The sequence below is a fragment of the Artemia franciscana genome, chromosome 6 (genome assembly GCF_032884065.1).
Source record: "Artemia franciscana chromosome 6, ASM3288406v1, whole genome shotgun sequence".
Taxonomy (NCBI): Eukaryota; Metazoa; Arthropoda; class Branchiopoda; order Anostraca; family Artemiidae; genus Artemia; species Artemia franciscana.
The window spans coordinates 32,193,545-32,209,667 of record NC_088868.1 but is presented as its reverse complement, the minus strand read 5'-3'; the positions used below and the strand labels follow the sequence as shown (position 1 = coordinate 32,209,667).

The following is a 16,123-nucleotide window of genomic DNA, read 5'->3' as shown; positions in this document are numbered from 1 at the left end:
GTATATATGCATGCATTCTTGGTGAAGGGAGAAGGAGGGGATATTTTCTAAGACAAGTTGAATCTGCTAAAAGAGCAAATACGAAAATTATATGAAGGTCCTTGGAAATCATTTTGGATTATATATCAGATAGACACCATGCGCGTCCTGGATACCACAAAAGTATATATGCGCATAAATTGCATTTTCCTTTTTTCTTTGTTTTTAGCTCTTGCCCAGAAAATTCAAATAGAAAAAAAAATGTAAATATTCACAAGGGCGATAATGGAATTTCTTTTTTCCTTTGTGCTCAGAAATTTTTGCAGAAAATAAAATTGCTGCATTTATTTAATTAATAAAAATTTAAGCAGTAAAATTTAAGTAATAAAAATTAAATCATTATCAAATTATCAAACCGTCAGTGGATTAGATGCCTTTCGAGAGTACATCTTTTTTTTTTACAATCACAAATTTACGATCACACTATATGGCAGTAATAAAATTTCTTCGATGTCTTTGATTGGAAAGATGAGATAATGTTTGTTTCCAAAAGGCTTATACAAGCTCTAAGAGGTCTGAGTTCGCTTTTTTAATTAATTAAAGTAAACAAACAGAACAGATAAACCTTAAAACTGAATTGAAAGTGAAATATGTCAATACGCATCAATGTGTCAATTCCATCGAACTTCAGGAAAATAGTGAAAAAAATTAGTAAAATAGAGAGTACAAAATATTCGTAGTCGAGATTACTAAGGACACTAATAGAATTTATTCTTTCTTTTGTGCTGGCCGAGTGGATTGGTGCGCTGTATTCAGAATCCTTTGTCTGAGAGGACAAGGGTTCGAATCCCAGTGTACCCAATTTTTTAGTTTGGGACGGGGGTCAGTGGCGTGACTCTGTAAGCTTAGCCAGAGTTGACCCAGCTCTAAATGGGAACCTGGAAAAATCTGGGGAAGGTAAACAGGAAGGGTGTGCGCAAGCACAGGATGGTTGGCCCCAAACCCGCCATTGCACTTCCTGGCTGAAGGGCCAAGAAACGGAGATCAGCACCGCCGTTAGGGACTGCAAAGTCTAATGCCGTATCCTTTACCTTTTTTACCTTTGTGCTGGGAAATTTTTGCACAGTAATAAAATTATCAACTTAAATTTTATAACAAAAATTATGAAACCGTCAGCGGTAAAGACTAGTAACAAAAGAGCGATCTGTGGGAAAAGTAACTGGAAAGTGTAACAAACAGAAGTTTGAAAACTGTTGTTGTTCAGTTGTTGGTATGACTAAGTTTTAAAGTATCAGGAGCATAAAAAAAAACTTTACTCGCTGGACCTATCTTAAGTCTATGCGTAGCTGATAACCGTTTTCTTTTTAGATTAAGGAGTTTTTAGGGTATTAGCATATTGACTTCAGTGTTGCAAGATTAGCATAGAACCTAATTTTATAATACTTGTTGTCTGTAAAAACTCGAAAGTCTCACATCCCCTCAAAATGCCATGACATGGAGGATGAATAATCGAACCAATCCACAAAATAAAAAAAAATAATTGATTAACTTCAGAAGGGGTTAACAAAGCAAACGACAATTACAACAACATGTATCTAGCTACCACTAACACTCAAGGGTTAACTCCTTCCTTAAACACACCAATTAGAATAAAATCACAACGATAATAACACTAATATTGATGATTTAATACTATTTTATTCAATAAATATATCCTATCGATTTAATCATTAAAGTCATGTTTGACATCCTGATTTTTAAAAACGTATATATATATATCTCAGGAACAAGATTAGACTCTCCCTCATCCCTATCCAATGATATGTTTCTACGAAAGTTTTTGTGTAGGCCTAGTTTAAAAGCGTCTTGGATGCCTTGCGCTAGCCTTCATCTCAACACCTATACACAGGAAGGAGATTCTCCTCCTTCCACTGGAGCTTGTTCTAAGGGCCCTTGATTCAAACAAAATACGAGACGTTGGCCTAAATTATTCGATTTTGGATTTCAATCCTTCTTAGGGAAAAAATCTGGTAATTCTGTCTTATAGCCACCGCACCCACGAAGTGAAGTTAGGTTAATCCTACTGAAACAATTCTTGCTTCAGAATATGCAGAATGATTGTAGTTAACACACTTTTCATGCAGACCAACCATACTTTACCCCCCCCCCCAGACCCCGCGCCCAATGTGTAAATATATAGCCCAAATTGTATATTCTTCAGCTATTCTTGCAATCTGTCTCTTTTGTTTCAACCTGTGTACCTGTAAATTGAATCAGCTGTGACGAAACAAAAACTGGAAAAATAAGTTATGAGAGGGAAAATGTATGGAAAATATATAATTTGGGCTATATATTTGCATATTAGGGGGGGGAGTAGAGGTAAAGAATAGTGGGTCTGCCTACAAAATGTTTTAGCTACAATTGTTCTGCATATTATGAAGTAAGAATTGCTTAATTAGGATTAACCTAACTTCACTTCTTGGGTGTAGTGGCTATAAGACACAAGTACCAAAAATCCTTTTAACGACAAATTACTATATATTGGAGAGTGACTACAGCTTCTGAAATTAACCCCCCCCCCCATTTAAATCAGTTGAGGTAATACAAACTACAAACATGCAACTGAAAGAAACAAAACCTCTATTGATTGGTATAATCAGTTTTCACCGCCTTATTTTGTTCTTATTAGGAAAATTAATTGGAAACCTAATTGGGTTTCTAATAAGAAAATTAGAAGTTTCTCCTTTTTCCTACAACTTCTTATATTCCCTTCTCTTAGTTGCAGATATAGTTTCAAATTGAAACTTAAGATATAAAAATAATTTTTGATATCTAATAAAAAAACAAACATAAAATTTGATAAACTGAAATTTGAGAATTTAGTTTGATAAAAATAAAGGATTATTAAAAAAAAACAAAAAAGAAACAACTACTTCTTAGAAACAGTAAGAAGCGGTATACTATACACTTAATAGTTATTTTATTTTATATACTTAACGTTGTTATACTTGACAGTTAAGCTTATGTGGTGTAACATATCTCCTTTATAATTACTGCGGCAATATTGTTAGCTTATTTAGATTTTTCTAAAAATGATTTTTCATTTTATTTGACATAATTTTTTTTATTATCTTTTTAAAATTTAATTGGCTGTATTTTAAATTGCATTTAATTTAAATTTAACATACTAAAAATTGGTTTAGGCTAATTAATTTAAGAGAAATTTAATCCAGTTATTTTAAGTTTGAAATTAATTTACTATATATTTTTGACTCAATTATATTTTTTTCAACTGACTAGGTAATCGAGAGAAAATGGAGGGGAAAATTACCTGTCAGGTATCCAGTAGCCTGCGTATTTGTCAAAAATAGGTCGTGTCTTTGATCTTTGTACTGCGACCACACATCAGATTTTGACAAGATGGAATTCACCTTTTCACCATAAAATGGACTTCGACTCATCGATTTTAAAGCTGACACGGCGTTAGCTTTCACGGCTGAAGTGATCACTGTGGCCTCTTCGGGGGTCCTTATTATGCAAGGATCCAAGATATTCAGTAAAGCAGGAATAAGATCACATTTTAAACCCTGAAAATAATTCGCTTAAAATTGTAAATGAAATTAAGGCCCATGAACAAACATGGTTTTCGCTTCTTCCGTAAATAAAATGCAACCATCGACACAAATACGTTCTAGGGTTATTCTGGCTACATGACCATATCCAAGGGGGAAGGGGGTTCAAATCCCCCCCCCCAAAATACTTGTCCGAGTCGCAAAAACATAACAAAAATGAATGTAGACAAATTTTTTGTGCGTTTTTCGAATTTTTTCTTTTTAAACCTCTCCCGAAAAAATTCTTGTGCAAATTTCCCCCACCGAAAGCAAATCCTGAATACGTCCTTAGCTGGCTATAGTTACAAGTTTGAGAGAGTCCAACACTTTTTTTAACACTGAAGACGGCTCGGGGAAAATATTTGTCAGACTATCTGTTTTCCTCTTTTCACTTTTTTTTTTTTTTTTTTTTTTTTTTTTTTTTTTTTTTTTTTTTTTTTTTTTTTTTTTACTGGGTGAGAATCACCCTAGTTTTCTTAATTATTTTTATAGTTTTTCATCAAACATCATCAACAATATTTAGCGTGGAGTTCCGTGAGCTGAGATCTTTTTTAGATAGGTACTTAAAATGAAGAACAGCTAGTTTATACCTAATTTTCGGCTACATTGAAATTTTTTAGGCACACAAGAAATCCCCCCCAGGCCCATTGAATTATTTGAATATTTTATAATCTTTAAAATTCAAAGGTAGAATTGGAGGTATTCACTAGCGAGGAACACTCTCGCTACCGCTGTAACGAAAACATCGTGACTAGCGATCGCCACCACCGAAAATACTTTTAAGATAAATTGTCAACAATATTTAATAAAATTTAATTCAATTTGATTAACTGTATTATATTTTTTAAATTTGAACTTTTATGATTAATTACAAATTATTTTTTAAATTATAGTTTGATTCATTAAAAATTAATTAATTAACTATAAAACTAATGTATGGGATAGCTAGAACACGATGTCGCAAAACCTTTGTTTCTTGTATAGCAACAAGGATCACAAGAGCCAAGATAACAATCTTCTTGCACATGCCCCCCTATTGATAAACCTGAGTCTATAAAGCAATTTAAGGTCATCTTTTACAAGCCCCTGCGCTCCAATTTGTAGAAGTGGTGGTATAAATGAAATCTGAATTAAAATGTAGGATAGTTGTGGGCATCAAGTCATGGCTAATTGTAGACAAAGCCATGACAGATAGTCCAATTGAGCGAAAAAAAAAACTAGTATTAATTCCCCCTCTTTGCCGTCGTTACCATCTCTCGCTTATGCTACACCTCCCATGTCACTCCATAATGCCGAACTAGAGTCAAGCTGTTGAGGTTTTAGGTTTTGAACAGTGAGTCAGAGGATTCACTGTTCATTACGCTCGGTTCTTCCATTATAATGGAAATCTTTCAATGGAAAATATCACAGGATCTTATAATGGAAAATAAAATTTAATGTAATTAAATAGTTAAAATATTATTCAAAATAACTGAAACTAAATCTTGATTGTCAGGGAATAGTCATTGTTTGATTTGGATATTCTAGGTAGCCAGTGCGACAACAATTTTCACAAATAAAAATGTTTAAAATGCATAACTAGGACATAAGCTGTTACCTCCTATCGAGTCTGAAAGTTAAAGTGACAGCCTCTGATAAATATTCTGAAGCTATTTGTCAGGAGCTATTTGTAAGAATTTATTCTGACCTACCTTTGTCAGGAACTCTCAGTCCTGACAAAGGTAGATTCGGGGATTCAGTCCCCGAAAAGGCACAATTACAACGTTTACTATTACTTCCAACTTGGCCAAGATTCGAAAATCCGGGTAGTTGTAAAAAAAAAAAATAGATACCCTCCCCTCTCCCTAAAATGGACAGATTGGACGAACGAAGGAGCTCCGAAAAACTCAGGAGGATTTATTAGATCTTTTCTAGAGAAATGCCTGCGAATTATTTTGGGTACCCGTCTGACTGATCTTATTTCAAACAGTAAGCTATGAAAAAATCCCGTTTACTAGGGCTACAATGAATGAAAGGTTCAGACGGCTAGGACAAGTTTTGCGAATGAAGGATGGCAGATTGCCAAAGATCGTCCATTTCGGCCAACCATCTAGGGCCAAACCAAAAGCAAGTCGTCCCCGCATTGGATGAGGGAAGGTAGTAAGGAAGGATTTAAGCGAAACTGGAACGTCTTGAATGGGTTTACAGAGGGAGGCTTTACATGGATTGGGATAGCGTGCGTAGCTGTGTTGGTCTTAAGCAACTTGATACTGCAGTGAGTGGTTTGTGGTAGTAGTACTATAATTATTTCGATTAATATTTTTGAAATTTATTGTATAAAAAGAGTTCTGAATATATAATTTGTATGAAGGATGGAAAGAACCATCATATAAAACCCAAGCCTTTCCTCGATCGTTGTAGAATGGTATTGTAAATATTGTATTTGTTAATAAATATATCAGATCTCGAATTATTAGATTATCAAACATAATAATAATTATTATTTAAAAAATTAATTAATAAAAATTAGAAGATAAATAATTGCTATTTTATATTATTTTTTTTTTAAACAGACGATTATTGCTGGTGTGATATAATAATAATAATAATTTATTTGTTACCCGCTTGTTTTGACAATTTAAGCGGAGTGAAAACGTTAAGGAAAGAAAAACAAAATAACACAAAAAATACAATCAATACAGTCAAATCAAAGGGTGGTAAGGACCCAAGCGTTGATAGGCCTCAGCACCTAATCTAGCATAGAGTTTTTTATAAACAAAAATATTATAAGTGGCACAAAACTTTCTGATAATCTTCTGATTTCTATAAGATCGCGGCAGATACAATAAATATTTGCAATAACGAAAATACAGAACTCTTATACCTTGCAAATCTTGATTATTAAAAAACGGGCGCAAACCGGAAAGAAACAATATAGAATGATCGCAATATGTAGAGTAAAGTCTGGATACAGCCTTTCGTGAAAATCTGCCTCGGTTCGGGACAATTTTCGCCGACCCAATCTTAAGTTTACTTTTAATATCATTAAGCCCACAAGATCAAAAAGCCGATAAAGATGAGCACATACTAATACCAAGCCACCGAATCGAAGAAATAAGCTTAACTGAAAAATAACCAAAAGCAAAATCACTACTTTGATGCTTATTAGGTTGTGGAACAAAATATTACCTCCTAAAAACTGTTACCTCATTAAACTGAATATTTACCTCATTTATAAAACACGTCTCCAGCACTTGACTTGTAAGGCCTTAATAAAGTTAAAAATAATCAAAGAGTCTAATCAAAATAAGAATCGTATAATATTTAAAAAAACATAGCAGTTTTTTTTTTGCCCAAAACAATTTTTTTAGACCTCAGTCTCATATATAACCTCTTAATAAATCACCGAAAACCAGAAAACACATTAAAATGCTAGCATTCCAGATTATTATGAAAAATGTATGGCAAAAGTTAATAACAGTTTGATAATTGACTAGTTGAATTACTAATTGCTATTATTAGATTATTTAAATTATTAAATTATTTCAAAAATAATTATCATTTTCATTTTAATGATTAAGTTATTAAAAGAAAATGTTGTTGTATATATTTTCTTTAACCACATGATGATTGATGATATGGTATTTCTTAAGCCAATATCGAATAATATCTTTTTTGGGGCCTAAAAAGGTTATACAACTAAAGATTAGCACCTGTTGTATACAGATTAGCACCTGATTATTAAAGATTAGCACCTGTTGTATACAGATTAGCACCTGATTATTAAAGATTAGCACCTGTTGTATACAGATTAGCACCTGATTATTAAAGATTAGCACCTGATCAGCACCTGTCGTATACAGCTTCCTTAAGGTATAAAAGCATCATCTGATAACTCATGTCTCATATTTGTGGTAATTTTGATTTGCTTTGCTAACGTTGAATAACATTTTCCTTGATTTGTTTTCGTTGATTTGCCAACGTTATCAACGTTGAATAACGTTGATGTGTTTTCCTAGCGTTATATGCAAAGGCTATTTTGAAATCTTATCTCTTATAGGTATTCACCCCTGAAGATTCAATTTAATCCTCTTAACTGTTTCTGAGATATTGCACACACCATTTTAACCCCCTGGATGTATATATAATCTTTTGATTTTGTTAAGCCAGTGTCGGTGTGCAAGCATAATTTGAAGGAATAATAATACAGAGAGAAAGAATAATAAGGAAAAAAATACCTCAATATGGACTGGTAATAAACAAAATATTTGGCTTAAAAAACAACAACAAAAGAATTGGTAATACTGAAAATGAAAGCATGTCCGGTAATAGAAATTGCCCTTTTTTTCATTACATCCACTCCAAATTCAGCATGTCTTAAGTTTCTTTTTTTAGATTGAAGGATTTTTCTTTTTCCTTGCATTGGAATAAAACACGTTCAAATTGTTTTTATTTCTATTTTACTCTTTAATAAATCGAGGGCCAAAAATAAATTTTCACTTTTCATCAGTCTTGGGAAGGAGCTCATTCATATCAAAATTTAAGTTTAGTGCACTTTTTATGAGCCGAAAGTGATTAGACAAGCGCCCCCCTCTTGCCCTTTTTCAATACCCGACCAACCCCATAGCCCCAAGATATATGCTCAAAGCTTTAAGATAGAGATTTTACCTGAAATAGCCGAACAGTTAAACAAATGCGTCTCCAGGGATGACAGAGGCCGGGGCCCCTAGGACAGGGGCCATAAATTATGAGATTGCTAACAGTTTAGAGCTAGGTTTTACAGTGGAAAAAATGACATGCCTATTTATTTAATTTTTTTATTGATTGATACCTTTATTTTCGACGATTCACAAAAATAATAAAACAATAAAATAAACATAGCCACTACTAGAGGGCCAAATAGCCTGCACACAGTGGCTAAACTAACTAATTAAATCAAATAATTAAAAGTCACACACACACAAAAATAAAAGACACGTACACAATACTCAAAAGGAACGTGCTCTCATCCTGCATCTCAACCAAGAAGAGGCTTAAGTTCCATATTTGGTCAATTTCAATAATATTTTTCTGGGTGTAAACATTTATTACCAAGACTACGCCCACCTCTCCTCCAAAGAGCAAACATTTTGGCTGTCGTCTTTGAAAACAACCAAAGCCATGACATTACTTCTAGAAGGGTGTTTGATTTTTTATGACCTATGATGTTGAATGAAGGGTTAAAAAAGAGAGAAAAAAAAACTAAAGGTTTACCTGTTCTACCAAATCTTCAACCCCTGACGCGTAAAGTCTTGATAGGGTATCACAAATATACTCTGATAATTCTGGTCTTCGGACTAAACTAGTTTGCAACGGCGGTATGCATTCCAATCTGCTTAATGATTCAACACATGTCTGAAAACAAACAAGGTTAAAATTACATTCAAGAGATAGAAGAAAAAAGGAAAATCTTGGATACAATATTATGTAAATAATCGGAGCTAATAAATAATCGAGAAAATTTAGTTAAAACTACAAGCGTAAAGATTTTTTTTTATCATTAACATTGTCCCTTTCAAAGCTCTATTGGACAACAATACCATCTAACGAGGGATCCTTTATTCGAGTTTTGAAGGCTGGGGGGGGGAGGTTTAACACCCGAAACTCTTCTCCCAGCACCACCAATTTTTGCTTCAAAATTTGTCATTCGTAGAAATAACGATATCGAACGCAAAAAAATCGAGCGATCGTTATCTACATATGCATTATCTCTGCAATTGTAATCCTTATATAATTACTAAGTTTGTACAAGAAGGGAAAAAATACCGTTGTTCAAAGTTTATTGACAGCGAAAAAAAATTATTGTTTTTTTTCAGTTATTCGTTTTGCTGTTCCGAATGCAGCAAACAAATTATGGCTTTAACCCTTATGTGTAACAATACTATAGCTCATGCTCAAACTATGTCATAGCAAAAGTGTCATTCTATGTGAACAGCAGGGCCCAAGCTCTTTAAATGCAACAGCAACGTTAGAACAGAACCACCACAGCGGTAGCAAAAACGTTGAGGCCATTTAATTGTCAAGTTTGGTAAATAGCCTTTACTCTGTATCCTGACCCTTAATTGGACACACTGGATCAACTATTCCACTCAGTTTTCTTTAAAGCCTTCCGCCTCACTGATAATGTAGATCAAGAGTAGCCGGAGACAGGTACTTTAGACCTAGACCTTACTTCGGACCCACCTTGAGGAAAACCCTTTCCCATTCTGTCTCTTTCAAATATCTATGGATATTTGACTTGTTTTAGTAGGTTTCCCTAGCTTGAAAGCCACAGTGTATAGCCTATACTCAACGACAGGATAATTTGTCCTAGAAAGGTCTTGTAAACTTTTATCTTAAAAAAATACTTTACAAAATGCAATTGACAAAATTTTCTTCGATTGGTTCTTGTTACATGAAGTGTCCAATAAGGATGTGCTCAAAGGATTATTTAGGGGGACTGGGGGCTTTCAATTCATGCGAGAAATTCAGGAAATTATTGAGACAGAGTAAATATATTGAGATTTATCGGAAAAGGAGCAGGCCTAAATACTCCTCCCTATTTATGTGCCGCGAGGGAGAGATATTTGACAATTGAAGCAAAAAAAAAAAGAAAAAAAAGGCAGAATCAGGTACCAAAAATACAAATGAGAAAGAATAAATGATAGAGAAAGACATAATTTTTACGAAAGAGAAGCAGAAAGGGTAGGATCAGCCCAAAAAAATGGGGTTATGGGTAGTTTTGAGTGCCACAGTCTTACTTTTTTAGCTTTAATACTTTTTGTAACTTCTTTTTTTGAATTTGCGGTAAATAAGGCATTAAAGAATAACAAGAGCGATGGTAACCTTGGATAAAATAAAACGAGTTTTTTTTTCAATCGAACGTAAATAGAGACCTCACAAAATTAAAATCAACAGATAGTACAGGATACCGCTATCATCTACTACCTACCACTACCACCATCATCATCTACCACCATTTTCCAGTTATGAAAAAATTTTCATAGCGACAATAAAGTCAATCGATATACAGTACATTTATATTTTAGGATACTGGGGAGTCACATCTGGAAACGAGAAATCCAGAAAAAACTTACACGGTAATCATCCTCTCCCCCCTCCCCTCAGTTTATTTTTATAAATTTGAAAATCAGGGCTTGAAGCCTTTTGGTATACGATTCTAAGATCTTAAAATTTTCATAATTTTTCATAAAATAATGCCGATCTTTTGTTGGCGTCTATCCCTTTTTCAAGAATACGCAGATTTTTTTTTATGATAATAGAGTTTCCCAACATCAAAATAGCGTAAACTAGGGAAAGACATTAGAAAAACGTTGAACATACACGTTATTAAAAAGTAACGTTATCTTGCAAAAGTCCGATTTTCATAAATGAAGAAATCAACCTATTCTTCGTCAATATCATCAAACAGCGTACTTTAGAAAAAGACATTAGAAAAAACACTAAATATAAATTTTACTAAAACTGTAATTTTCATAGTTTGAGAATTCCACGCTATTCTTCGTCAGCATTATCAAAATAGCATACTTTAGAAAAATACTTTAAACTTTAAATATAAACGTTACTAAAAAAAAAGCACAAAATTGCGTATCTTCCAAAGACCAGACAGTCATAACTTAAGAATTCACGCTATCATTAATCAGTATTATCAAACAGCGTGCTTTAGGAATTGGCGTAAGAAAAACTTTAACTATAAATTTTACTAAAACATTAAAACTGAAAATAGTGTATCTTGCAGAAGTCCAATTTTCGTAACTTCCACGCTATTCTTTATCTGCATAACTTCCGTGCTACTTTTCATCAGCATCATAAAAATAGCATACTTTAAAAATAGACTTTAAGAAAAACGTTAAGGATGAATTTTGCAAAAATTTAACGTTAAAAATTCTTAAATAGGTCCAATTTTCCTAAGTTGAGAATTCAAGCTTCTCTTTATCAGCATCGTCAAAATAGCGTGAGCTAAGAAAGTGAAGGTACACTATTTTGATATCGGAAAACTGTTCAATATATCTTCACTATTAATTTTAAAATCAGTAAATTTTACACATTTAGAATCAGCATAATAAGCAGATCCTTTAAATATATATATATACTATAGTTGAAATTCAAGACTGAGATTTTGGTTCAACTGATAAGGGCCGCTCCATATACTATTTATTACCATGAATAGTTTGAAAGAAGAAAAGATGACTTATACCTGACTCATTGCTGCTTGATGCAATAAACTGATCCCATATCGACAGACGGTATCGTTAAAATTCATACTTTTCAGAATTCGAGGCAAGTAGCCCATTCCGGAAAGCTGATCAGCTAATAATGGTTGACTTCTTAAAAGTCCTGAAAAGGCTCGAACCAGTGTCTCTAAATGCTCCGTGTTCACGTTATCTTTCTGAAAATTATACAAAATCATTATTTTAAAGCAAGAAATACAAATTAACAGAAGAAAACATCAATTTTCTATATTAACAGAGTTTCAGTAGTTACCGAAAGGTTATAGTCTATAAAGTCACGAAAATCATTGATGTTTGAATTAAAATGGAATAGTTGTGGGCATCAAGTCATGGCTAATTATAGAAAAAGCCAAGACAGATAGTCCAATTGAGTGAGAAGCAAGCCAATTGAGTGAGAAGACAAAAGCCATTATAGTAAACAAGAAATAATGAGAAAGTTGTTAAAAGTAGTAAAAGTAACAAAAAGTAGATGTAGTAAAAAGTGAAAGTAAATTAGCAAGTAAAAAAGATAAAGCAGTAAAAAAAATGATGAAAGATAGTAAAAAAAAATTAGTAGTAAGACAATCAATACTGAAAAATTAAATATCGATTTTGTATCTACACAGAGTTTCAGCAGTTCAAATATTGCATTTTGACATGTTGAACCAAAGCAGTTAAAAAAGGGCAAAATAAGACAAAAGACATTATCGCACAAGAAAAAATAAAAAGTTGTAAGAAGCAGTAAAAGTAGAAAAAAGTAGTAAAAGAAATGAATAAGTAGTAAGTAAAAAGATAAAATAGTAAAAAAGTGACGAAAGATAGTAATTTTAAGGTAACCGAAAAACAGTAACAATTTTCAATCTATACTGAGTTTCAGTAGTACAAAAACACTGTAGAGCGCAACATCTTGAAACCAAAGCAAGTTACAAAGGGGACAAAAGACAATAGCCATTATAGCAAACAATAAATAATAAAGTAGTTGTAAAAAAGCCGTAAACGTAGCAAAAGCAAAAGTAGTAAAAGAAATGGTAAAGCAATAAAATAGTAAGTAATAAAAATTAGTAAGTAGTAAAGTAAGTAAAATAAGTAAAATAGCAAAAAAAGTGAAACAAGTAGTAAAAATGTATAATTAAACAGGAAATACACATAAACAGAAAATCAATATCAATTTATCTTCTACACAGCGTATTAGCCTACAAGATTACAGCTCAAGGCCTAAGAACCGATTACTGTTATAAAATTTCTTTTTTACCAGGATAAGAGAGTGTTTTTTTTTTTACCAAGTTTATCATATTTCCTTCAACTACTCGTTTGGATTTACAAAACAACTTCATTAAATTTAAAAGATTACTTTGACAAACTATATTTGTAAATATGTATTATTATATTCACAAGAGTTTGTATTTCTGTTTTTCTATAAAATAGAAAGTATAGATAGCCTTTGTCTCAGAAGGTTTAGATGTAAATATACAGTTTTCTCTGTGAAAGAAAGATGGTTCTTTTAAGAACTTTAATTTCATTTTATTTTTTTGGAAAACGTTTTTAATAAATTAAAATTAAATTGTAATGTTCTTGTTAAAACGTTCTACACAGACATTCATCTTCAGCAAGAACTTATTGTAACTATTCTAAGTATTTATGACGTAATTCATATGAAAAATGCTGAAAATATTCGACTATGGAAAAAATACTCCAAGAGTAAAAAATCACATCCTTCGAACTAGAAGCCCGTCACAGTATCCAAAGCAGTAAACAGGCTTTTTTATATTAATAAAAGAAACAGAATGATATTGAAACGCATTTGAACGTGACGTCATATATATAAGAAATATTTTTCCAAAATTGAAACTATGAACAAATTTATCTTGAGGAGGTGGTTTTTTTTTCAAACTGGAAAATGAACACCGTCGAAATTGTCCTAAAAAAACATATCATCAAAAAATCTCTAACATAAAAATTCTCTGTATGCAAATTTAGGCAAAACTAACCCAGGTCAGAACGTTTAAAAATAGTAGCGACCTTACTGTTGCTCACCCTTGTAAAGCCCGGAACCAGCTGTCAAACTTCAGCTTGGGAGCTGTTTTCGGTAGTTGGGGCTTTAAATAAAAGAATCTGATGGCACCATTGAATTCGCCGTGTTGAGATTAGGGGAGCTTCATCCTTGTACTAAAACCAAATTTTGTGTGGATGCTAGGTTTTCCCAGAGGGCACTCGAGCTATAGGTTCTCCAGTAGACATTTTGCTAAGACATGCCCAAGAATCAAGATTTTCTTGCATTTTTTTGATGATACGTTTTAAATCTAAAATTTTAGGAAGTTCTTTTTGCTGTGAAGGACCATTGATGAAAGAATGATACTGCTTGTAATTTTAAGCAAGTTACAATTATGTTAGGTATATCATAATTAAGTATATCGAAGTCTGAACCTTGTTAGTAAGAGCTGTTTTTGTTAGCTTCTAAATTTGGTGGGTAATTTTCAAAGTGCTCAGAAAAGTGTAAATAATTCAACATCTTCAGTTCAAATTTCTCAAAATTAAGACAAATTTACGTTTTTTAATTATATTGTTATTTAGTTATTTTTAATTAGTTATTTATTTTATTTAATATTATGTTTAACTAATATTTAAAATAGAATATATATAAATATAATTATAATAAAACATCATTAATATATAAATAAAAATAATATATAAACATAATACAAGTTTTTGAGGAAATAAACACTTGCAACTCCCAATTGGTTATATTAGTTGGGCTAAAAAAAGAAATATATAGGTAAGCGTTGGTAACATTTTAGTTTAGAGAGTGGGGGATCGGGGCGGGATTTTCTTCATATAAAGATAGTTTACATTCATTTAATGTTTTTAACTTGCTTTTTACTTTCATTTGAAAACTGAAAACTTTTTTTTCCCGACTGAATAAGGAAATAAAAGATATTATATTTATTTCATTGACTTGTGTAATCTAAAAGTAATTTATTTTTAACACTAACTTTAAATTGTTTTTATGGTACAGTTAAAAGGGTAGAAATAAAACTACTACACTTAAATGAAAATTATCGACACACATTGTTTACAAGCAATCACAATTTGATGGAGTATCAAACATTTTCTTCTTGGAGGGGGACAAAGTATGTTTCAGGCCTTAATTTCCATAAAAAGGCTCCCTTTATTGCAGAATATAAAACGATATTTAACTTACGTTCATGTGATCAAGGGTGGTGTCAAGCAATTCGATTAGGAACTCCTTGGGTTTTCTAAGGACCCAACCCGGATTCGAAACAAATAAGCGTAAGAAAACTCCCCCAACAACTAGTTCATCATTGGCTGCAGCGTAAATAGGTTCTAAATCCGCTTGGGGAGGTACCCAAACAGCATTCAAATCAGCACGTTGCTTTGAAGAGAATCTACAAAAAAAAAATCATGAATACATCTTATTCAACGAATTAACTAACACCAAGGTTAATAAACAAATATTGATGTTCAATAAATCAATGTGAAAGAGACGAGTAGGCTTAACTAGTTTAAGTGACGGGTTTTGGCATTTTTTTTATTCATAGTGCCAAGATCTAAAATAAGCAGACATGCAATATAACTTGCACTAAATGCAAGGTACAAAGCAGAACTTACGGAAAGGTTTATTCCATCCCAAGTTAATTTACCGTATATATATATATATATATATATATATATATATATATATATATATATATATATATATATATATATATATATATGTATATATATATATATATATATATATATATATATATATATATATATATATATATATATATATATATATATATATATATATATCTTCTATATATATAAATAAGTTGTTTGTCTGTCTGTCGACTGACATCATTATAAGGATTGAGCTGTATGTCGTCATGAAGTTAGTTGTCGTCATGTTTGTTATGACGATGCTTAGTATATGACGTCATTATAAGTATTTAAGGAAATTGTTCAAAGACAAATTTTTAATTGTAAGAAGATCGTTGAAAGAGAAATTTTTAATTGTAAAATGACTGAAGAACCTACAATGGCAACAGCCGAGGAAGCTGCTCAAAGAGTCTAGGCCAAAAGACTTGCGGCTGATAGAGAAAGTAAGAAAAAAAAGCGTGCCGAGGAATCACAAGAACAGCAAGAAAACAGGCTTGCGGCTGATAGAGAAAGTAAGAAAAGAAAGCGTGCCAAGGAATCACAACAACAGCGTGAAATTAGGCTTGCGTCTCAAAGAGAAATCACCAAAAGAAAGCGTGCCGAGGAATCACAAGAGCAACCTGAAAATTTTCGCCTGGCATT

The 16,123-nt window shown here is 32.3% G+C and overlaps 1 protein-coding gene across 1 annotated transcript in view; it reads right to left on the bottom strand.

The window, feature by feature from the left end:
• LOC136028322 (dnaJ homolog subfamily C member 13-like) overlaps window positions 1-16,123 on the bottom strand; it is a 227,470-nt gene that overhangs the window by 1,866 nt on the left and 209,481 nt on the right. The window contains exons 31-34 of the mRNA XM_065706093.1: window positions 15,018-15,222; window positions 11,806-11,997; window positions 8,823-8,963; window positions 3,311-3,566 (exon numbers count right to left, since the gene is read on the bottom strand). Of these exons, the coding sequence (XP_065562165.1) occupies window positions 3,311-3,566; window positions 8,823-8,963; window positions 11,806-11,997; window positions 15,018-15,222 (794 nt within the window). The remainder of the gene's footprint in view (window positions 1-3,310; window positions 3,567-8,822; window positions 8,964-11,805; window positions 11,998-15,017; window positions 15,223-16,123) is intronic.